The sequence below is a fragment of the Fundulus heteroclitus genome, chromosome 4 (genome assembly GCF_011125445.2).
Source record: "Fundulus heteroclitus isolate FHET01 chromosome 4, MU-UCD_Fhet_4.1, whole genome shotgun sequence".
Taxonomy (NCBI): domain Eukaryota; kingdom Metazoa; phylum Chordata; class Actinopteri; order Cyprinodontiformes; family Fundulidae; genus Fundulus; species Fundulus heteroclitus.
In genome coordinates, this window is record NC_046364.1 from 15,701,178 (window position 1) to 15,725,951 (window position 24,774).

Here is a 24,774-nt window from a genome sequence, read left to right on the forward strand (position 1 = left end):
CTAATAAAAGACCACGTAAATCACAGCGTTTATGGTACATAAGTTGACACTGATGTGTTGGATAACAGATTGTGACCTCTCTCCCGTGACAGCGAAGCTCTGCTCACTTTAATTATCCCAACTGAGGGGCTAAGAGGCACCCCTGTTCCTCCTTCAGCTGTGATTTACAGCACACTGAGAAAACCAAGGCCACAATAGCTTAGGCCCCTTAATACCTCTGGTGTGTATACATGAGCCAGAAGTGTGTGGTGTTTGGCAAGTTGTCATAGCTTTACCTCAAACGTGACCATGAACAACGATGAAGGTCACAAATCATCAAGCACAGGGGCTGTGTGTGTCTGTGTGTGTATGTGTGTGTGTCTGTGTGTGGGTGTGTCAGACCAAGTATCCTCACTTGGTCATGTCCATGGGCGCAGATAGCATAAAGCTAAATAAAGCTCCTTTATGAACAGAGAAAACACACGTGCCGCCGTGGAGGGCAAAATTAAGTGTTAGATATTGTTATAGTATGATTTTATTTTCTGAGAGGGTGATGGCGATGCATCACTGGCTCAAGGACAAGTAGGGGCGATATGAGCCGGCCAAAGCATTTGTTTTGTGCTTTGTGTGCTGTTTGAATCCATGGCAACTGCACCACGGCCGCGTCCTCCGTCAGATAGGATCTCTCTTTGGCAGTGTGGAGAAATCTAACAACTCGGGAGTTCAGCATCTTTTCTTGAGCTGTAGTGATAAAAAAGAAAAAGAAAAGGAAGATTGTAACAAACGCTGGATTGTGGATATGAAGGTCAGATTTGTTCGGGTCGTGCAAAGTGGGCACTATGGTTCAGAAAAGCACACGCCTCTGCTACATGGTGTCCTTCAGATCACATTAACTAACCAATACAAGAATCTTGTTAAACATTGAGAATAAATTATCACATTTTACAGCAGAACTCGTGCACTAGTTTGTGTCTGTCCCAACTAGCAGTAGACAGATTGGTCACAATTGTAAACTCATAGCTGGAGCCCAAAACCCGGATTCAATGTGTCATCCCTAATACTCCTCACGTCTGTCGTTGCAACGAAACAAGATTTGCATCCCAGAAACATTCATAACACTTTGCATGGATTTTAGGTTACGTTGTGTGTACAAAAATCAAAATGAAATGTGTAAAATGAGCATATATCTGTGGCTATGCAGTTGAGCCCAAAATTATTTATGACACAGGCAAATTTAGACATTTTTTTTTTTTCATTCAACCTTGAAGTTTGTTTGTGATAGAAAATGAGACAGCAAGACAGACATCTCTCATAAAGATCATAAAACAATGACAGACGGGATATCAGTCTTGAAGAAGCATTTACTTACATTATATTTAAAAAATTACATGTTGAAAATTATCTATACCTTTTCTTAATTATTAATTGAAAAAAAATTATTGGCATCACACTAATAAAAACACTTTTTTTAATGACTCGCTTTTTGCATGTTTTCACTGGTGTTCAGCCTTGATTTTTAGCTTTAATTTTGACTGAACCTACAGCTCCCTTCACAGATTTTCTGTCACATTCAGGGCCGGCCTCCTCATACCACCCGTAGAAACATGTCAATAAACTTCAGAGATTATTTTAAACCCAGGTCTGCCAGAGCATAAATAATTGTGTGTATATATATATATATATATATATATATATATATATATATATATATATATATATATATATATATATATATATATATATATATATATATACACACACACACACGATTGAGTTCATTTCCAATTAAACTTGCTGTGTTTTGTTTAAAAACACATTATGAAAACACACAATATCTTTATCAAACTTTTTTAAAATGTTTAAATGTAAAAAGATGTGATAAAAGGGTAAGTAACAAAAGTACAGTATAAAAAATGGGCAAACTGTGTAGTAGGTAAAGACACATTCAATATCATGTTTAACTTTCTTAGCATTTATTTATGTTTCATAAAATTGCAAATACCATTAGTCTGGATTGCTTTTTTTTCTGCTGGAAGCAGCATATTTATCTGCTGGTTATTTGTCCTCGGTTCTTATATTTCACAGTGACGCTCAGACGTTGCCCTGTACGGAAAAAAAAGTCACTACGATAAGCAAGCAGATATCCTACAGCTAAAAATACACGTGACTGACTATTTCTGAGGTCTGACCGTAGTATCATTTTACATGGCACATCAATTGCGGCTGGGGATGATGTGCCCGCTCAGGTATTCTCAGTCTCAATAAAGCTCAATGATGCTATTTCAGAAGGATTATTTGAGAATATGGGGGGGGATATACTTCACACACCCTATTTTCATGCTTTATTTATAAAAAAAACTGAGCTCTGATTTTATTTAATTATTTAGCCACAGACATTGCATGAAAATGAAACCAATCAGGGTAATGTAACCTTTTTGACTCGAGCGGCGGCGGCACACAAGCTGAGAGGGCAGACAAAGGCAAGGTCAAGTGTTATTGATTGAGATACAGAAAAACAAAGCAGCCACTGAGGGGAAAAAAATAAAACCCATGTGCTTTCGCTGTCATCGGCCTATTGATCCATTGATGATTTTATTTTCTCGCTTCATTCTCCTTCATTTTTAAATACCATGGCTTTAAATTGTATTTAGTTGTTTTAAACAAAAAAAGAAAAAGAAAGAAAACCATTAGTCTGTTGAAACAGATTGGGTAACACTGCTTAATACAAACTGCAGTGAATGGTGCCACCTAGAGGTTGTTGTGAAACAAAGTGTTTCACACAAAAACACAGAAGCATAAAGAAAAGCTGCTTAATGTACATTCCAGTCATAATTATAGTAATATGTGTTATTTGGATTTAGCCACTCAAGCTTTTTTTTTTTTTTTTTTTTTTTTTTTTTTTTGCACTTGTTTAGAAATTGGCTTAGAAATTGAATAAATATCTACGGTTCTTTAAAATGGAGTGAAATTATTTTTCAATTATTAATATGGACTTAAAGTTATATTTTCATATGAACACCAAACAAATATTTCTGCTCAGTCTTAGCTTCCACTATCCAAACCTGAGTGTATCTTGCCATCTGCTGGACCAGTAATGCTGTCGCACAAAGACAGATGACATGCTGACTGAATAAGATGAAGTACTCCATTAGTTTGCAAAGCTTTATGAGTATAAGACAGAATTCCTTCTAGAAAAGTTTTATTTATTTATTTATTTATTTATTTATTTATTTTATAGATCCATCAATTTGGATACCTGTGGAGGACCATAACTTCCAAAACAAAGAGCGAACACAGACATATGAATGGATTAACATTTTAAATACTGTGCCAACAAAGGCAAAAATAACAAAATAGCCTTTAATGATATATCAATGGATGAGAAAAATATTTTATTTTACCACTCAACTTTAATTAGATTCTTTAATTCCATTTACTTTGTATGTTTCTGATTTTTTAATAAAGAATTTTGATTTATTACTACCCAAAACAATTGTGCTGCATTGTATTTTCATTAAAATAGATTTTTAATAAACTAAGTATTGTCTTGTCTTTTCTTTAAACAAAATATATTTTCTGTATCTTTCCAGTTGCATTTTCTTTACCAACTCACTTCACTAAGCCTATTTATTTCCTTCTCTATTTTTCACAATTCTTGCTCACTGTATTTATTTGCAAATGTAAATACTCAGGGGATACCCTGAGATAGTTGATACTCATTCAAACTGCATCCTGAGTTCAGCTTTTCACTTGTGGGTCAACAATGATCTGTAAACGGGTCTGCAACGTCTGCTCAAAAAAAAAAAAAAAAAAAAAAAAAAAAAAAAAATAAGACTGAAGCAACTATACGCTGCAGATCAGATGATGTTTCACAGGCTGTTTCACAAAACGTAGGTAGGAGTTAAGCATAAAGATACCCTGGCTTTACCTTGATTCAGATTAAGTCAATTTATACTTTTGTCAGTAGTGATGTACATGAATGACCTTTTAGTCGATCATTAGGAAGATGGATACTACAAGGGCTGGAGAGGATCATCAAGAGGCTGAGCTTTGCCAAACCCTGATTATCTGCACTTAAGAAATTAAGCAGTGTTTTTAAATATAAAGGTAATGAAACAAGCCATTTCTTTATCACTTTATGTATATTTCTTGCAATATCTGCCTGGAATATCCACAACAGAATGAGACTAATGGTGCAGGAAATAATTGTCGTTCATTCACAAACCTCATTCTTTTTCTCGTCATTTTACATAAATGTGGGACTTACTTTTCAAGAAATTTACTCTAAGAGTTTGATCTGTCTGTATGTACAATAAGTTTTCAAATATGTAGGTTTAAATGGATTTGGATGTATTTTATTTAGCAGGATATAGGCCAACAATGGCTGTTTGGATTGCAGAGGTCGCTGACCCCTGTCACAGGCCATACCTCCAGTCTCTTTAATTAACCCATTTTATTTGCAAGTTAACAAATTCATGCTACACAATAAAAAGTTCAAATTAAGATACATAAATAAAAGGATGCTGTAGCCAAAATGTTTAGAAATTGTAAAAGGCTTTTTTTATGTTAGAAGGAAATTTGGTGCCTCTCAGGGAGAAGCAGAACATGTCAGACTATCTTTTAAGGGCCCCTAAGAACGTGTTTTAGCTCTGGAGACAAAGGCTGCAGACTCCTAACCTATGAGAACAACTGCTTTTACAGTTAGAGACATGGATAGGGTATGCTGATTAACTTTATCATATGGCTGCGCAAAAAATAAATAAATGTTACCTCGATTAAGTCATCAACACAGTCCTGATTTAATGAATAAAGCATCAAACCAGCTTTGCATCCCATATTTCAGACTTCACTGAAGAGGTTCATTATATTTATTACAGGAACAGAGAAAGGTGCTATGCATCTTAGATTGGAAGACTAAAATCCAATTTCAGGTCAACCACCTCTACAATAAATTTTTCATTGTAATGTGTTTTATATCCCAGCTTTTGCTTTCATTCAGAAAGTAAAAAAGGCTAGGAAAGGGCAAAACGAGCAATTCTCAACCATCAGCCAATGTAATTTACATAAGCAGCACAAGTAGTGAAAATTGATGGTGCCCATTCTAAAAAAAAAAAAAAACACAATCCACCAATGAGCTGCATCTAAAACTTTATTTTATTCCATTAGTGTTCCTGTTTATTCACACTTGCATTTATATAGATTCAAAAATTACAGTATCTATAACAAAGCATGAAAGATATGTTTATTTTGCATAAAGTTAAGGTGAACTCTGACTCTTCTAAGGTCAGTACTGGTAGCCCTGCATTTGACAACACCAATGAAGTAGCTCTCAGTTTCAAAAAGGTTGGTTATCCCTAGATTAAATCAGTGTGGTGGCCAGACACTTATCCACTTTGTGATTTTTAGAGGTTCTAGCTTTGTCTACAGAACAGCCAATTGCCTCATGCGATATGTGGGAGGACAATCGTTCAGACCTATTCTAAGCATAACAGGCATTTTTTTCTGAAATGGACTACCCAAACTTTCCCCAAAAGTTAGGATTAACCTGTTTTCACTTAAATCGCTTTCTGGAATACCCATTTTTGACCTCTAAGATAAACCTCTGATGGACAAGCTTTTTACCAGTTCCTTACCACACCAAAGTTTTATAGTGTTTTACTTGTAGTTGGCTATAGATTCATTGCGTAGCTATCCGTACGCCGTTACAGTGGTCTGATCAGCCATTTTATACACCCCTTATGAGGTTTTGTTTCTTTAACCTCTGATATGAGCCTGGCATTAATTTATTGTAAAGATGACTTTGGGTTTAAAAAAAGAAAAAAAAAAAAAAACACGATATAATAAATCCTGTGACTCCTGCTGTTCAACTCTGTCCATCACTTAAACCTTTAGTTTAAAAAAATATACATCCAGTTAGTAAATAATTGGTCACAGTTGATGTCTGTCACACATTCCTTAGGGCTTGGACCTGGCTACTGATTAGCTTGAACTCAGTGCTGGTTTGTGTTGCCATCATGAAGAAGATTAAACATTTGCTTGAACAGCTTCTACTTTAAAAAAAAAAAAGCAAGCTGCTTTATCTGAAAAAAGATTCCCTTATAGTAGTGACACAGAAAACCTTGGTGAAAACTTAACTGTTTCATAAATGTAAAAGATCTGTTTGTGCTGTTAGGTCAGCTAATATTTCATTTAAAGTTACTTTTGGTGGTCAAAAGTGTACAATTATGGCTCAAATAATGAAAAGCTATATCCCAAAAAGTGAAAAGTCCAACTCCTTATCCTTTTAAAATAAAAATAAAAATAAATAAAAAAATAAAAAGGGGGGGGGGGGGACAATTTTATTCAGATCAACATAAATGCAATTACAATACATTATAAAAAAAAAAAAATTTAGGCCACCCATTATTTACATTTATTGCAATTAAACAACCATAACACAAATGCCACTTCTCGACTGGGCGTTTAAGTAAAGTCAAGAAGCAACGTTACCCAAACTGATCATAGCTTACCCAAATGCAAAACCAAAGCCCCTGTGAGGCACTGAGAAACAAGACCATTCAGAATTTAAATATGTATTAATTCTCCAGCACAAGTAAACCAGTAAAAATCCAGCAGATTGCAGTATTATGTTGACTGTACCATTAGAAATGGTTGTATTCTTGCATATTTCATCAAAAGAGTACCTGAGAAATTCATGTCCTGTGTCATGAACAACCACAGGCTGGAGGGGATAAAGGATCAGTGGTCAGGCTATTGGCAGTTTTGTTTTGTTTTTTGAAAGATTTGTTGCCAATTATTTCAACTGTGTTGCTTGTTTTCATTGATTAGCTGTTGCCTGAGTGCCATTAAGGCCTTTTGATCTTCAACTTATAACTTAGAGTATGTTTTCTTTAATTTCACTACTCATTTCTTATAATATCAAACCCCTTTATAAAAATAGTTTTATATGTATATTCGCAAAGATTGTCATTAAGATTTTAGACCCAAAGAAAAAAAGAGAAACTATCATGACAGCCAAAGTACACTCAAACTAAAGCATGCCCTGTCCCTTAAAAGCTGATATTGACACCTACATGTTGACATGTAGTGAGGTGAATTTAATTGGACGAACGTACTATCCTCTCTTTGAGAGGCTGAGGGGGCCTGAAGTTGTTCTCCATGCGCATCCTCTGATCTTCCTCTTCACCACTGAACTGAAGTATTCGGAACATCCCCAGCTGTACACGGAGACACAGAACGACAAATACATGGCAAGTATTTTTACCCAATATACTCTTTGCTGAACATTTGGGTCTCTATAGTAACATGTTTCATAAAAAGAAAACTAACATTGTATATATCATTGTCAACCAATCTATGTAGGACAACACCAAAGTTATTTACTATATATAAAAAAAAAAAAAAAAAACATCTATATCATTATTTTATCCATTAGCCAAGTGTAGTTTGTGTGGGATAATTTTAAGCAGTAAACGTGCACAGTTAAGTTAAAAAAAGGAAAAAAATTTAGAAAGAAAATACAGTATTAAATGACATTTATTCAGGACGATAGTAACTGCTCACATGTATGCATTGATTTAGCTTTAAAAACTTTATTATATTGTCCTTCCAAATGTTTCGGATCATTTTTACCTCATTTTGAGATTTATTAATAACCTGGCATCAGCTGCTGCTGGTGAATTAAACTGCATTGCCAAAACTGCTTGATCATCTGCCTTGGTACGTGTATTTAGCTGAGATACTTAATCAATGGTGTTAAAATTATGTCCTGAGCAGATTTATAAGTATGAAAATTCAAAATGCCCTAGTCCTAGCTCTCACGCTGCTTAAATCCAGAGATTAAAAAAAAAAGGAGGAGGAGGGAGAGCAGCCAACCTTCAAATTCCAGCAAACTGGAAGTCACAGGATGTTGAAGAAAGCAACTAAAAATGGCTGCTACAAAAATTCCTCGTGTAAAGTTATGTTGCTCATTGTCCCTTCCCTCTTCCCTACAGCAAACACATTTCCTTGTTGGACTTCCATATATTGCTGTGCATGTTTGCCACGTGAAGGACCATATCACTACTATCAATTTTACAATGTGATATTATGGTTTAATGTTCAACACAAACATAAAAAGGCTTGTAGGGTGACTAACCTACACACATCTTTAAATGATTCATTTGTGACAGTGTAACAGAAGTTTATTTTGGCCACTGATTATATAAGTAATGGTGGGCCGGTATGTTTATCCTAAAAAGTATCAGCGTTAATATGAAGGACGACATATAAAGAACTAACAAAAAACATTATATTTCAGCATATATCTTCCATTTCCAAACAGTTGAGAACAAATTACTTTTAATGTTAAGGCTACAGTACTCACTTGCTTTTCCGAGACAACAATCGGCTCCTTCAGGACAATCCAGATGACGCTCTCGTGTAAGGGAGGTGTGGTCAGCGATCCCAGGTAGGTCCAGTAGTGGAGGTTGCTGGGTAGGAGGCACTTGGGGTTAAAACCCTTGAAATTTGTGGCGCTGCCCTGTAAAGAAAGATTTTTTTTATTTTTTTTTAAAGAGAGCAACAACTGCTTTTACAATTCACTGAGAAGAGAGAGCAAATCTAATAAATATAAGCAGTGAAATACAAGACTTACCTTAAATTTAACCATGTACAGAACATCCGTTATCGTATGGAGCCATCTGTGGTCGTCCCCTTGCTAACAGAACAGACAGCCTTAAAATTGACATTGGCATATTTAGAGCAACTTTTACATTATTCATCCTTCATTTGCTGGCGGGTTATGGTGAAAATTTCCATACACTATAATACGGTTGGCCCCCTAATTAAACCAGATTAAAAGATATCCTTTTGATAAGGTTTTTATTTTCATCCACACTGGATGATAGGAGTGTCAGATCTGCAAGTCTTCTGCAACACATCCCAAAGATTGACCACAGGATCAAGCTTATGAATCTCAAAGTGAAAGTGACGTCTCTAGCTTTACAAATTGAGTCCAATGAATTGCATTACAAACTTGAGACAAGTCTGTGCCATTTAAGGAAGAAACCAAATTTCACTAACCATACAATTTGGACCCTAACACAAATAATCCATCAACAGATGGAAGGTGTACATTGATAAAGAACAAGAGACCACAACAGGCATGGGTAAATAACAGATATAGCATCAAAGTAGTTTCACAACTGGCCACTGTAACTTACTATCCTTGCTTTGCTAGATCCAACTGATTAGCTTCTTCACAAACAAGATAGGGCAGAAAGAAATTACAATTTCAAACGCTATAAAAATTGTACCTCTAAAAAGATGCCCAGAACAGCAAGACCATCGGGAGCTGTTGCTGCATCCTCATACGTTGTGTACTTCACAGCATTCCAGTGAACTAAATGGAGCTAAGAAAAAGAGCCAAATGTGAAAAAAATACTTCTTTAAACAGTTGGATGAATATTCATAAAAGGTTCTTAAGTACATGATGATCGAGGAAAGATTAAATTATTTTTTGTTGAAAATTAGGACAAAATATATTTTTCTTTTGCTCAGAAACATGTCCCCAGCAAATCAATCATTTATTTGGATAGCCTTTTCCATGTTCATAGTATTGGTGACCAAAGTGCTTAGTAAAATCCATCCATCCATATATACACACACACCACAACAAAAACACAAGGAGGTTAAAGAAAACGAGGTAGATGAAACAATATAAACATGGTAGATACAACCAGAAGTGCCACCACAGTTTTAACTATTAAAAAACTTGCTAGAATTAAAAAAAAAAAAGTTTGAGCTTTGATTTATAAAGTCCACAGAAAAATCTCGGTCACCTGAACGTTTTTACTATGTGGAACCGTGAGTTGACCGTCTGACCTCAGGGACCGGTTGCAAAACAGAAAAGCTCAAGAACTCCGATAAACAAAAAGGGGTGGGGCAAGGCTATTAAGAGCTTTAAAATTATTTTCTTTAAATTACTGTATCCAAAAAGGACAAGTAGCCAATGTAGTGAAAATAAAACGGGTACAATGTGTTCATGTCAGGGTGAGCTGCTGAGTTCTGAATAAGATGGAGATCACTAAGGCGTGACTGAAGGCACCAACATGGGGTATGTTGCAAAAGTTGAACTGATAAGAGCATGAGCCGCCATCTCCAGGTCACAATGCTTTAAAAAGACTTGACCCTGCTTAAAAGGTGTAGATAATAAAAACCAGGCCAAACTACAGAGGCAATTTGTTTGTCACACTTTAATATGACCCTTAGATGTTTGACACAGTTGCTGAAATTAGCAGGAGGAACTCATAAGTCAATAGCAGCTTTGTTGCCAAATCATTTTTTTTGTTCATTTAAAAAGACAAAAATCTGGCTTAGCCACAGTTTGATAGCAGAAATGCAATCCAAAAGACAATGTTGTGGATTACTGCATTAACGGTGCTGCTTTAACGGTGAATAAATCTGCAAGTCATCTGCAAAGCGAGGACTTTGGACATTGTGCTGAGTCATGATAGAACGGGCACACATTAACAGGATATTATCAGAACTAAATTATTGTACCCAAAAAACATCCGTTTTTTTCTGTATTTCTGCCACCTTGAAAACCATCCAAGTAAACTGACATTGCACGTCAGCCACTGTTCAGTCATCAGCCCCTGAAAACCCAAAGTATTTTAATCAAAACACTGACCTCTGATGCATAGCCGACCCCTGCTACAGTGTGCTCAGACCCTTCACATCCTTTTCCGCCCCAGTGGAAGTGAAACTGTTTCAGTCTATAAGGATTGTCGAGAGGGCCTCCTTGAATCACTGCAGGCAGTAAGAGGGAAACGAGAAAAATAAACTGGAAGTCACACATGCACCTACTGTACCTTCACACTCCCACTTTTCAGGAAGTGTTGCAGAAACACCTCCCAGGCATCGGGTACTATGAGAGCAGTATCACTAAAAACAGCTTGGCTCCTTGCCTCAGAGACATGACAGGATGAGTCAATGCAGTAAGCACCTGTCGGACTTGAAATATTTTTTATTTATTTTTTTTTTATTAAATGCCAAGAAAGGAGCTGAGACAGTTCCTCCCTGACCAGTGATTGCATGCATCAGAGCAATAAGAAACAAGTTTAGAAGATAAACTTGATAAGCACAATGTCATGATGTTGATCCTGAAAGCTCTGCATTTTCTCTGGCAGAAATATTCAGTATAATATAGAAATAGAAATGACTATAGAGAATGAGCTTAACCCACTCATTTTACTTTTTTTGTGGTTTGCATGAACATTGTCACACAAACATCATGAAAGATGAGCTTGATTTAGTCCGAGTACATCATTTTTTAACATTGGCCCTGTGTGAGACATATCAAAAAGTCATAACTATGACAACAATCATTTTCGACCACAGTTGGTTGGGGACTAATATCAGATTTTCCCATCACAATTTACTTCACTTTTGTGAACTTACAGAGGTATTCCAGTATTGTTACACAAGCCAATTCTCAATGGATAATACAATACCAAAGTTGTTTTTCCTCATTTTTCCTGAGACAGAGAGATAGTCAGGAAATAAACTGATATCGACCTATGTGTAGTTAAATGTGTGAGTCTTAAATTCACATTTTACTTCCAATTTGCAATCTTAATTTTCACCACACTTTTTTGCTAGGGCATCTCTGTCACTAACTTTTATATAAAAGATCTGATTGCAAAAGAAAAAGTTACCAAATATTACCAGCAAGGAGAGTGCGAATGCATTACAGCATTATAGCGTGCCAAATATTATCCTATCCAAGCACTCCTTTGCAGTCATCTTAAACATATTTACAACTGTGCTATATTTGCACTGTACAGTAATTGTGTAAATTGAGGTTATTGATGCCAAGAAGCCATATTCTGCACATGAGGCATCTTCATATAGAAACAGAACTAAAAAAGTCGACTCATGCCCTTGTGGGAAAACTATTAAAAACAAAAGTGCATTGTGCTGCAGGGACTACAACCAGGAAGGACTGTGTTAATGAAGTCAGGCTCCATCACACTCAAGCCTTTCTTGTTTATATCACTTAAACACAAATGAGCTTTATCACAACTAATTTAAAATAATTTGTTTATGATTTGACTTTCGTAGATCCCATGAGCAACAACGATGAAGCAAATTACAAAGTATCAGATGAAACTACAACGCCTTTGTCACATGAAGACTGATAACTGCCTCCAAATGTATGGAAAACTAGATAAGCCGTCATTGAATTAATGAATACAAATGTAGCACTTCTACTTAGCACTTACAGGAACATTATGATTGTTCCAGTTAGTTTTTCAAAGACAACACAGACAGGAATTAAAGCTTTTTTTTAAAACTTGCCATTGAGTGAAGAAAACAAAAATGAACCAAACACCCTGAATGATGTATGGTACCTCAGAAAGAAAGGGCTGAAAAAAGAATTCATTAAAAAACTAATTTGAAACTGATCTGTTAGCTGTTTTGAGCCCGATTAATGTAAATTTACAGATATGTATATAAAGAGAAAATTTAGTCTCAGGAGTCAAAAAAAAAGTTAGATTTTTTTTAATTCAAGTTCTAATAACTTAAACTAAACTTGATCCCAGATAATTTCAATAGTTTTAATCCATTTAGTAGTTCTAATTTTTGCTCAACTTCTCGAATTATTTTTCACCCATGGAAATAAAAAGAGTTGAATAAATATTCCCTATTGGCACCAATTTCATTCGTTTTGCAAGTGGTAGTGTGTGCTATTGTTATGCTGACCATGGATAATGCTGTTAATAGTTGGTGTTGTAGAAAGATACTGAATTGTGCTACATGAAAAGTATAAACTTTAATTCTAACCATTCTTAGATCTGGATAGAAATGTTCTAAATCGAATACTGCAACCTGTCTGAATTACTTCTTTATTTCCCCCCTTTAACCAGACAAGTAACTTTCCCTTATTAGATTTCACTTTCCAAAGGAACTTACAAACAATTTGAAGAGTTTATAGGACATCTACTTCTTATTTCAACATTGGAAAATACTAAGAAGGCTTCTTGCTTTTCCTCGCAGGTCTTTTCTTTAATGTGTTATTTCCCTAGATATTTGCTTGCTTGGTGGAAACGCACTGTGCAAACTCTCGGTGCAAATCTGCGCTTGTATTTTTTGCTTAACAATCACGATGATTGCAGGGTAGCCGTCACGCATCCACCTAGTCATAAAAACAAGCATTGTCATAATTACCATGAAGATTTCCGACTGGTTACCATATCTTTTGTCCAACAGACGGATCTTCATAAAGTGTCGGCTACACTTCCCTGCCTCATAATCAGAGGTTTATTTTCAGCCCTTTTATTATGATCAGCATTGCACTTTCCAAAGCTTCTTGTCCCTTGACTTACGACACAGATTTACACTGCACGTTTGCTTCAGCAGATAACAGGAGGGCCATTATCTCTGAACTGTGCCCACGATTGAAAGCTGCAAGGCTTGCAATCTTTGAACACTGTCCCTGTAAAACATTATGACACGTCCAGTACCAAAACTCTGACTTAATCAACAGGGACGTTATAAGCATCAAAAAAATCAGACAGGTTATTCTCACCTGAGCGGTCATCTGAGTCATCAAACTCCACAACTACAGAGTGTCCGTTGTTGGCAATGCTAAGAGACGTACACCGGTCATACTTCAGGAAAATAGGACCCAGGCTGCTGTCACGTCTGGCCTCATCAGGGATGATGTCAATGGGAGACTGGCGGCTCCCTTTGGCAACTGGGTAGTGTCTGTGCCATGCTGAAGGACCTTTAAATTACAGAGGAGAAATAAAGCAATGTTTTGAAAACAAAGCACTCTTAAATCAAATTATGCAAAAAAAATAAATAAATAAATAAATAAATAAATAAAATAAAATAAATCTAATTATGCAAAAAAAAAAGAAGAACCCATGCATTATTACCAAAAAGAGCTTGATGAATTAAAGTCAAAGTAAAACCTGACAATCTACTCCAGAAATTCTAATAATTTAACTTTGCACTGGTGCACAGAACAAAGCAGCACAGCAGAATAATTTGTCTTTAATAAATCACAAAGCGTTGTTTTATCAGTCGTTTTTCTCTCTTGGAAGTCCAGGACAAAGTCCGCAGTCAGCCTTTAAAGCACCGGGCTAATCCCGCATTAACAGCCATCTTTACATGTATCCTCCGGGAGAAAACAAAGTAAGACCCGTCGGTGTGCAGCAAACAAACCCCGCGCTTCTCATCACGTTGAAGCCATCAAATATTGAATGGAGAGTGTGATCAGTGAACATTTTACCGTCCTCTTTGCCGTATCCCCAGTGGTCTCCTGTCATTGTCCTTGCTTTGCGGCTGAAGACAGACTTAATGACGGACACCGCGATCAGCTGGTGCAGCTATTGATGAAGTTTATTAAGGGGGAGGGACAATTACTTCCGGCGGGACACGCCCCCCTCACGCCCACCGACACATTTCAATCAGGAACCTTTTCATCAGGCAGACATGTGTCAAAATAGAGCCGTCAGAGATCATTTAGATATATATTACTAATTTCATGAGGAAATGTAATGAACCTTGAAAGCATAAGCCACTTCTTTCTTTTTGGACACTTTCAGTTATTTGAAAGTAAAAGTAGTAAAACAAATTAGATGAAAAACAGCTGATTTGCAGGACTTCTTCCTGGAAAGGCTTTGAGAAAATTAAAAGGTTAAAAATAGCCAAAAAAAATAAAAATCTGTTTTAGAAATATATTTGCTTAGACAGCACAAATAAAGAAGCGATGAATGGTGATTTATCTGTGAATTAAACAATGTTTAGCCACTTTCTTAAAGAAGTTCAGATTTGTTGTAAATTTGAAGTCCAATATTGAAATATTCCGGCTTTGTGGTTGTTTCGTAAGGAAATGAAAGCTGCTTTTGTTTGGGATGTATTACAGATGTCAACACTGGAACATAAAGCAGATTTAATTTATGTACTTCATTTATCAATTCAGACTAACAAAAAGGTGGAAGAACAAGTCGTTAGGCATTAAAAACACAATTTAAGTGGGCATCATCCGCAATTTACTCAGGTGTCATAGTTTCTAAATGGACCTGGGTTCACACTGAGTTCACTTGGGTTATATAATTGTATAAATCCATATCAGCAGAACAAGTCAGGATAGCAAGTTCAAATTGCTCATCGCATACAGGACCCATATGGGTCACATTTTATGTAGAGGTGTCTTACATCAAAAGTCTAAATGCAATGATAGGATAAAATTGTACAGTCTGTTTCCTATCCACGTGGCCCCGATATGTACATGTTAGCATATGCTTAAAGTGCAAATCTTGACTAAGACCTTTTTTTGTTGAGAACCCTAATATTTGTGGACCACATTTTATTTGTCCATTGCTTTCCATTTATTAAATTTAATTAAATTTAATGAATTTAATCAAAATACTATCTAGTTGAAATCCTTGTATGATATACTTGGTTGGTTTTCAATAAAAAAAAAACACTTAATAAAACTCAGAAAACTACGATAATTCTATATCAAAACTTTTAACAAAGTGGTGCCAGTTGGTAACCTGACAACAGCCAGCTGCATGTATCGCTCCGCCTAGCTCCACTCACATACATCTGGGACACGGCTCATTTAAAGTGATTTCCCCAACCAAATTTTTGGTCTGGCCAATCAGGACGCAGGGCGGGTGTTTCATGGATGTGACGTAGTGGAGAAGCCACCGTGAGATTCCAACAACAATGGCGGCTCGCATCGAGGAAGCAAGCGTTAGCATTGATGCTGCTATTTCTTCCGTGTTGTCCAATCTATCTGATATTGTTTCATTAAAAGAACATCAGAGAACGGCTCTGAAGGCTTTTGAAGTGGTGCCAGTTGGTGCGTTATTCAAAAGACAATCTAAGGAGGGGGAAAAAGTCAGAATATGGTCAAATCAGCCATGGGAATTTTGAACAAATAGCCACCATAAAGAGATGTTGAACAACAAGAATGGGAAAGAATGTCTCTAAACGTACAAGCTGAACGTTTTTTTTTTTCTATCAGTATTTTTCTATGGGGATTTCTGTCGAAAGTGCACCTGCGGATCTTCGCGCCGCCACATTCGTGTCGAATCTGACGTGCCGGGCCGGAAGTAAAAATACATCCAGCCATTGGAAAGCTATCATGGCAGCCACTCAAGGCTCCAAGGAACAAAAATACGACAGACAACTGCGGTAAGGCTTATTAGCGTCGTGATATTCTCTGAGAAACTGGACTCTCTAAGTAAATGTAATGAATTTTTTTTTTTTTACGCGAGGTCACAGTGCGCGTCGCGAGAGAAGCTGTGGTTTCGTGTTAGCATTAGCTTGCTTTGCTCTAGATGTTTCCTCAGCATCGTTGCCTTTGAGGTTGACTGGATATGTTTCTTTTTCTGATTTTGGTCTTAATCACAGGTTTTATGCCACGAGCCGCCCAAGCTTCTAACTTGTAAATTGTTATTTAATTTTAAATAAATATTACAAGAAAAGGAGATGCTATGACTGTTGTGTTTTTTTTCTGCATGATGCAGCGGCTTGAAATGAAAGGTGTTATGGATTAGTATGACTTCACTTGTGTCTTCTACCCTCAGCCTGTGGGGTGACCATGGACAAGAAGCTCTGGAGAATGCACATGTGTGTCTCATCAATGCCACGGCCACAGGAACAGAGATCCTGAAGAACCTGGTGCTTCCAGGTAACCAGACGATGTGTTGATGATAGGTGCTGCCAATGGGGATGAAAACAGTTGTCTGATTGGCTGAAATGGTATGTTTTATAGGAATTGGAGCTTTCACCATAGTAGATGGACACACAGTCGCCGGGGAAGATGTGGGAAACAAGTAAGAGTTGTTTTTGTAACAGCCTATCCATGTCTAAATCTGTAGATGTGTTTCAGTAACTGACCTTCTTTATTTTGGCTTGCAGCTTTTTCCTCAGCAGCAATAGCATTGGAAAGGTTAGCATACCTAAAATTTGTTTTGATTTTAAGCTATTTTTGTCACATCCCCTAATTTCTGCTCACGGTCTCTTTAAATCTCTGCATGCGTCCATGCTTATCCGTCATGTCATAGTGTTATGAGAAATGGAGCGGGAAAAAAATGAACTTTGTTTTGATGTTGCAGAATAGAGCTCAGGCTGCCACAGAGCTGCTACAAGAATTGAACAGCGACGTGTCGGGAAACTTCGTCGAGGAGGTTTGAGTTGTTTTCATTTTGGCAACTTCCGTTAACTTAAAAAAATGGCAAATGCACAACTTATTTTCATTGTTAATGTGAAAATGCTGCAGACATGCATTGGACTGGAAGAGTATTTCGCATGACTGAAGCATGATCAAAGAAATAAGAATATTCCTTTCATAAATAATAAATATCTTAATCCCTATTGTAATTCTGTTAGATACTGAGGTCTTGCTTGTATTTCCCATCCCTACAGAGTCCTGACAAGCTTCTGGACAACGATCCAGAGTTTTTCCACAGATTTACAATAGTCATTGGTGTCCAGTTACCAGAAAGGTACAAGATATTATTCATCCAACTAGTTTTCAAAGAGGATGAGTGATATTTAAGTTCTCCCTGTCCGATGGCTCTGACTTCTCTCTCTCTTTTATCCTTCGACAGCACGTGTCTGAGGCTCGGCTCGGTTCTATGGAGTGCCTCGGTACCTTTTCTAGTTTGTAAAACCTATGGCCTCATTGGCTACATGAGACTAGTGGTGCAGGAGCACACAGGTAGGTGGTTCTTTTATCTAAGAAGTTTCAATTATTCCACATTAGCAATCTACAAGACTGTGTTGAATTGCGTTACTATTCAATTGTGTGTAGTCAATCTGTTTCTTCATTTTTAAAATATCAATTTGTTGTCTCTCCTTTTAGTAATTGAATCTCATCCAGACAACGCATTGGAGGATCTCAGATTAGATCAACCCTTTGATGAGTTTAAGAACCACATAAACTCCTATGACCTCACAAGCATGGACAAGAAGGTGTTTATTTCAACCTAGATTGCACATTATAACCTTTTTAATTCCTCTTCCTCTTGATAACTAACATTTTCCCCGCTTCTTTCTGTGTAATTTGCAGGATCACAGTCACACACCGTGGATTATCATTGTTGCTAAATACCTGGATAGATGGCTCAGTGAGGTATGACACTTAGTTCTGTTATCTTTTTTCAGGATGGGCGGTCTTTTTTGGTAAGAGTATAGCATCTTATGACTTGTGCTCTGGTGTTTGGTTGCAGCATGATGGCCAGCCACCAAAAAATTACAAGGAGAAGGAGACCTTCAGACAGATGATTCGGGAAGGTAGCCGTGGACCTGTGGATTGTCGTTGCCTATGTATCAACCGACTGAGATTTATGCTTGATTTATTTACATTGTAGGGGTCTTAAAAAACGATAACGGTGTTCCAGAGGATGAAGAAAACTTTGACGAAGCCATTAAGAATGTCAACACTGCGTTAAATCAAACCAAGGTGTCAGATCCTTAATTCTTCTATGTATTAGAGCTGTCGTTGGTTTCGGTTCAAATCTGCAAGTGGATCTACTTTTATTTTTTTATATATGTTTCTGCAGATTCCAAATGCTGTTGAAGATCTCTTCAGTAGTGAGCAGTGTAACAACATCACAGCACAGGTTTTGTAATTTGTCTATAGTTCTATAGTATAACATATTTTTTTTAACATTACAAATGTCTGAAATGTTGATTTTTTTTTTTGTTTTTCTTGTTAATATTTTTCTTTTAGACCTCGTCCTTCTGGGTGATGCTGCGAGCCGTGAGAGAGTTTGTTCACAACGAAGGCAACGGCAGCCTTCCCGTGCGAGGCAGCATCCCAGACATGATAGCAGACTCCCAGAAGTTTATCAATCTCCAAAACGTGTAAGTGGGGGGAATATGTGGACTCAAGCTGTGCAAAACTAGTAATGAATCAAGTTTTGTCTCTGTTGGGGATAAAGTGATGGACTTTTTTCTCTCTCTTTTTTTATGTATTTTCAGTTACAGGGAAAAGGCCATGCAGGATGCAGCAGCTGTTTCTAAGCATGTTGAAAGTCTGTTACAGTCTGTCGGAAAGGTATACGGAGCAGGGTTATTATCTTTAACCTTAAGGATTAAAACAAGTGTACAAGCATCAGGGTGTCTGTGGAAGGTTTACACAATTTGATGCTGTTGACACACCAGAAAGTTCATATAGGATAATAAACCTCAACAACAAAATAGTGTTACCATGTCAAGCACTTCAAATAGCTTCATCCAAACAGACTTAAACACAATTTAAATGTATGTGGGTCTTGTTTTTTTTATTTTATTTTAATACATTTGGTTCAGTTAGGATAAAAGAAACATAAATCTTTTCTTTTTCTTCTTCTTTTACAGCCTGCGGAGAGCATTTCTGAAAAAGACATCAAGCTGTTCTGTAAGTTCCCTAATTAACTTGTTTAGCAGTTTTACTTTGATTCAACGTTTTAACACACATATCTTACCTCACAAAAACTAGCACAGTGGTCTTTATATGATATGCTGTTGTGTATTTGGCAGCATTTATGTTGTGTAATTTCTGCACTATGAAAACACATTTATAATATTTGAAATGAATCACCTTTTCTCTAGTCCTATTAATGCAGCAACATTATTTGATCCAGCTATTAATGATATTCTTTACACATCAAGAGTCCCACAAATCTCTAAAGAGAGTTTTTTTAAATCTCTTATAATTTATTTGATGTCTTTTTTTTTTCTTGTAAGACCTTTCTGAATATCTGAAATTAGCTGTGCTTGGATCCGTCCAGGCCCGTCAAGAGTGGTTCAATTCTGTTTAATCGGCAGTCGATTTCTATCTAACTGGAGGCGTTTGTGTTGGTGCCTAGGTAAAAATGCAGCCTTCTTGCGTGTTGTGCGTTGCCGGTCTTTGGCTGAAGAATATCACGTGGATTCAGTAAATAAAGATGAAATAAGTAAGTCTGAGACAAATGTATTGTATTTAGTTAACAGTCATATTCAGAAAATTAGCAAATTATCAAAACTTCACTCAGTTTTGTTAACCCAATTAACTTAACGCATTATGTAGGTCAATTAGGATGTTTTCAAGCCCTTATTTCTGTTAATCCATTTTTTTGTTTTTTTGCATATCATGAAAACATGACATTTAAGAGAGGAAAATTACCTCAAACCAATAAAAAATAAGTGTTTAATACAGAAACGTGGGGTTAATGGAAAGTATGTTTAATACTTTCTTGAAGGCTGTCATTTTCAAAATGTCCTTTTAATCTGAAGGATGAGTTTAATTGGAACCTATATTCTAATTTATTGAATATGACTTTGTAACATCTGTTTAACCTTTCGCCTCACTGGTAAGATGAACGTGTGTTTATGCGGCGAGGCAATTCACGCTGTAATGTTGTCTCAGCTTCCTGCATGGACAGTCCAGACAGCGAGATCGTCTTCTACCTCATGCTCCGTGCTGTGGATCGCTTCTATCATCTGCATTCGCGCTACCCGGGTACGACTATTTTCATCTTTTGCTCTTTAGTGAAAAACTAATAAGACCTTAATCTCCTCAATTTGAAGTCCAACAACCACCCAGAATCAGGAATTTATTTCATATGACATGTTTTTTTTATTCGTGGTAATTCTCATCTTTACCTATCGTAGATGGTTAACTGGATGATTTTGGACATGTTGAATAAATCTTTTAAACTGTCCCCCATGACAGGACAGATCAGCTATTTCATCATTTATCGTGCTCTTTTTTTTGCCTTTTTAATGTCTCTGCTTTTTTCTTTTTTTCTTTTTTGGTTTGTTTTTTAATTGAAGGAGTGTATAACTACCAGGTGGAGGAGGACATCAGCAAGCTAAAGCTGTGTGTGAACAGCCTGCTGCAGGAGTACAGCCTCAACGTCAACATCAAAGATGACTACATCCACGAGTTGTAAGTGCTGATCACCGCCTCACTGTTTGCTCAAAGTGATTAACAGAGCCGAGTCTAATTAGTCATAATTTAACCCCTGCAGCTGTCGGTATGGCGCAGCAGAGCCTCACACAGTTTCTGCGTTCTTAGGAGGTAAAGTCTTCCCTCAAGCCTTTCTGCATCATGTCCCCATGAATAAAAATCTGCCAAAGATTTGAATCGTGTCCCCTTGACCTCTTCTGTGAATATGTTGTTTAGGATCAGCAGCTCAAGAGGCAATCAAGATAATCAGCCACCAGTTTGTGCCCTTCAACAACACTTTCATTTATAACGCCATGTCACAGACCTCTGCCACGTTTGAGCTGTGAATGCCGGCGGTAGCCAATCCTCGGCGGGCTAGCGGAAACGTCTGAGAAAACGGCAGAAAGGACGGACCTGTCGGGAATATGGTGTCGATCCTTCTTGTGGGGAAGAAGAGCAGAAACTCAGCACCTGATGAAGATTTTCCTAACACCCCCTCCAGGGTCTCCTCTGTCCTGAGGAGATCCTTATACAAGCCTGAAAGTGGCAGTCCGTTAGTTAAGGTTGTTTTTTTTCCACCTTTGTCGATATATTACAGTCATTACAGCACTTTTGTCCCGACTGTTTGTCATTGTGTTTTGCTGTAAAGGATTCCAAAAATATGCTCGAGTGTGTTTTTTTTTTTTTTCTTCAATACTGTCGACCTCAGTTTAGCTGCTGCTTTTAAGTAAGATAAGTGATCATTACATGTTTCATTTGTTTTTACGAAGGATTTTTGCAAAGGATGTATAATCCAGTTGATTGCATCGGTGATAAGCGTCACTAAATCCATCACTCAACTATCCCAATATGTAGAGCTCTTTTCATATGGTACCTAGCGTGCTCCACGGAGGTTTGTAACAAAGGAACGAGCAAACAATCACCAGAAAATGCTTAAACTAAGATAATGAAATTCTAAAACACTAAAAAAATTTCTTCAAAAACAAAGATAAAACATGAAATTACATTTAATCTAAGATAAAATAGTTATTCTTTTGTTTGGCATTAGGGGGAGCTCTTTTACCACTTAGGGGTCAACATGTGGTTTCTAAGCTCTACAGCCCTGACCAGAAACTATAAAATTCTGAAGTTATCAACGGCAGAAATTTCTCATGCAAATCCTTAACTCAAATTGCGCTTGGGTTGTTTTTTTTGTTTTTTTTGCTTTTTTAAGGAGAGGCTGTGAGATGAAGAGGGCAGGGATCTTTCAGAATGAGCGTCTTCAGAAGTTAGTTGCAATGTAGCTGAAGGAGAAAAGTTTTTTGGGGTTTTTTGCTGCATTTTTTTCAAAAAAAATTTTTTTTGTCAAATCTAACTAAATGTTAATATGGCCTCAGAGGACCTCATCATCCCCTCAAATGCCTATCTGTCGGAGATTTTCTAATACCCACACCCGCTGTTCCGTCTGACTGCAGGGGATCAAGCTGGAGGCCAAAATGTACTCTGGCAATTTCCTAAATCTAAGATTTTGTCCTCTGGCCCCTAAAAGATTATTGCGTCCCTGTCGATCTATCTGCTTCATGTAGGATTATAATGCAGCTGTGCCAGGTTCATCAGCCCAAAACTGGATCTCTCACTTGTTTGAAGTCAAACTTTGCATACACTTATATTTTTTTCTTAACTTTACATTAGTATAGTTTTCAGATAAATCTTTCTTCTAATTCAAAATGTCAAAGGTTATTAAACACAGGATCCGATGAATATTTAAGTTTTGATTCTGTTGTTTCTTCCTGGGGGAAAAAATGAGGGGGTGAGATTTCAAATGTTTAGCATGTCACAGTTTAATTCCCAAGTGCAAACCTTCCATTTTAATTCAGTATTGGCTAAAAAGTGTTGTTCTGTATTTGCTTTATACTGAGAGTCCTGTGAGGTTTTTGCGTGCTTCCTTGTGACCCAACACCCACACTTACAGTTGGTTGTTGATAAGAGATAACACGGCAAGAAACAGCCCAAAGGAGACCTTTTTCACATGCAATGCTTCTGCTGCTCTTCTGTTTGGTCATTTTAAAAATATGTATCTTTCTAGGTACTCATTGAAAAACAAGTTCAAGCACTGTGTAAAAGAGTTTTTCCCCATCACTGGAGAGAAATAAATACAAAATTGTTTCATTGTTTTCTTTTGTGTCAACGTCATAAAAATGTGAATATCAGTTATGTAACAAAATTTCAGAAGGTACATAAAAAGGTAACAATTCCAGCAAAAAATTATATTAGATTTAAAATACATCTGAATGTGTCTCTGAATTTAAAGCAAGTCACTTAAAGAGATTCTTAATGAAATACCATTGGCTACATTGATCTTTAACCCATTTACAAAAACAGATTCATTACCATATTTTTAACATAGCTAACCAACCGAACCTTATTAATCAGTCAACTAGTGGTACAAATCACATATCGGCAGTTTTGTGTCTGAAAAGGAGGTCTGAGTTGTTTTCCTAAATATTTTGAGTTCTGTACATTGCAAGTTGTAAAGTGCTATAATTTATTCAGCAATGTTTATTTCACAGTAACTAGCAAATTTTGTTTAGTGAATTGTATGACGCAAAGGTTGTAAAATAAAAGTTATGATAAAATAATAGGAAAAGTGTCTAAGCATTGGTCATTTTTCAGTGACCAGAAGGTTCATGGTCTCTTGGTATTTACTCGTAATTATCCGTTGACTTAAGGATTCTTATGAATTCAGTTATGTTTGCCCCCATTAGAGATTTTCTTCAGGACCATATATGTATATACAGAATGTGCTATTCTGTGTACAAAAATATGCTCCAGCTGATCATTAGCATATTTAATTCTCACATGAATTCAGGAGGGACAATATAATCTGCACCTGGATAATTGAAACATTTTAAAAAGTCAAACATTGACAGTTCCTATGCATCTAACAAGTATGATGACTAACACTGCAGTTGGAGTAGTAAAGGCAAATACAAGCAGAGTCTGAAGCCAGGATGCCGTCAGTAGATCCTTTGGGCCCTTCTTTCCCACAAAGGCCTTGAGACGTTTTTAGCGTTTCCCAAGCAGTTTCTCTTGGTCCTACCACTGTGCTAGTCAATCCCCTACTGCCAAAGTATTGTTTTTTTTTTTTTTTTGTTTTTTGTTTTTTTAAAACATAATCACATAGGATTTCTTATTTTCACTCTGAAATCGGGAATTGCTTTCACTTTAAACTATGCTCTCGTACTTAAAAAAAAAATTATGCTCGAAATAAGGAATCTTGCTCCAGATCTTAGATTTTCAAAAGAAAACTCCTGCCATGTAGGAAATGGCAGCTGTTTTGTAAAAAAGTCAAAATTGTCTCTAGAAATTGGGCCACAGATGTCAGCACACACAGTAACATCTATTGCATGTGAATGATGGGATGTAGAGTTTCCCAGCAGATGAGCAGTGTAGCTCATCTTTTTTTTTTTATGTTTTGAAAAGGCATGCAACGCCGCAGAGCCGGGTGCTTCTCTAAACATAACTTTTTGAAATTCTTTTTGTCTTAAAGGGACTCAAGCTGGTGCTCCGGTTTTGACTTTGCCTCTAAACTGTTTTCATAATGAACAAAAAAAAAGTTTTTAATTATTTTTGGTTCATTATACTTTGCAAACATGTATTTTACTTTTGTCTTAAAGTGAATAAAAAAATGCTATGTGTCTCCAGACACAATTGTGTTTATTACAATTTCAAATACAGCCCACATGTTTTTTTTTTTTTTCATAATCAAGCAACCTTTTTTTAAAGAAGTGGGCAAATTGCCATATGCTAAGTTGTAAATAAATTCGAAATGGCACATGATTTATGAAGACCTCAGTTTTCACTTAGTGCATGGGATACTTTGACTTTGGCCA

The 24,774-nt window shown here is 36.6% G+C and overlaps 2 protein-coding genes across 3 annotated transcripts; one reads left to right on the forward strand and one right to left on the reverse strand.

Annotated features, from left to right (window-relative positions):
- Positions 1–496: 496 nt before the first annotated feature.
- ca7 (carbonic anhydrase VII) lies at positions 497–14,388 on the reverse strand. Of its 2 annotated transcripts, XM_036136156.1 has the most exons (8): positions 14,261–14,388; positions 13,553–13,750; positions 10,652–10,770; positions 9,276–9,371; positions 8,615–8,677; positions 8,345–8,500; positions 7,095–7,196; positions 497–720 (listed from the first exon to the last, which is right to left on the reverse strand). In XM_036136156.1, the coding sequence occupies exons 1-8, from the start codon at positions 14,295–14,297 to the stop codon at positions 703–705; spliced, it is 789 nt and encodes a 262-aa protein (XP_035992049.1). In that variant the 5' UTR covers positions 14,298–14,388; the 3' UTR covers positions 497–702. The 2 variants fall into 2 exon arrangements, with proteins under 2 accessions (XP_035992049.1, XP_012706254.3); XM_012850800.3 differs by lacking the exon at positions 497–720 and having other exon boundaries at positions 6,155–7,196.
- Positions 14,389–16,059: 1,671 nt separating this feature from the next.
- On the forward strand, positions 16,060–23,047 carry nae1 (nedd8 activating enzyme E1 subunit 1). Its single transcript, XM_012850799.3, has 20 exons — positions 16,060–16,176; positions 16,572–16,675; positions 16,760–16,820; positions 16,906–16,936; positions 17,103–17,174; positions 17,413–17,492; positions 17,598–17,707; positions 17,852–17,961; positions 18,059–18,121; positions 18,219–18,282; positions 18,360–18,451; positions 18,552–18,611; positions 18,722–18,855; positions 18,973–19,048; positions 19,351–19,390; positions 19,842–19,928; positions 20,381–20,473; positions 20,788–20,902; positions 20,985–21,034; positions 21,140–23,047. The coding sequence occupies exons 1-20, from the start codon at positions 16,127–16,129 to the stop codon at positions 21,247–21,249; spliced, it is 1,602 nt and encodes a 533-aa protein (XP_012706253.2). The 5' UTR covers positions 16,060–16,126; the 3' UTR covers positions 21,250–23,047.
- The last annotated feature ends 1,727 nt before the right edge of the window (positions 23,048–24,774 follow it).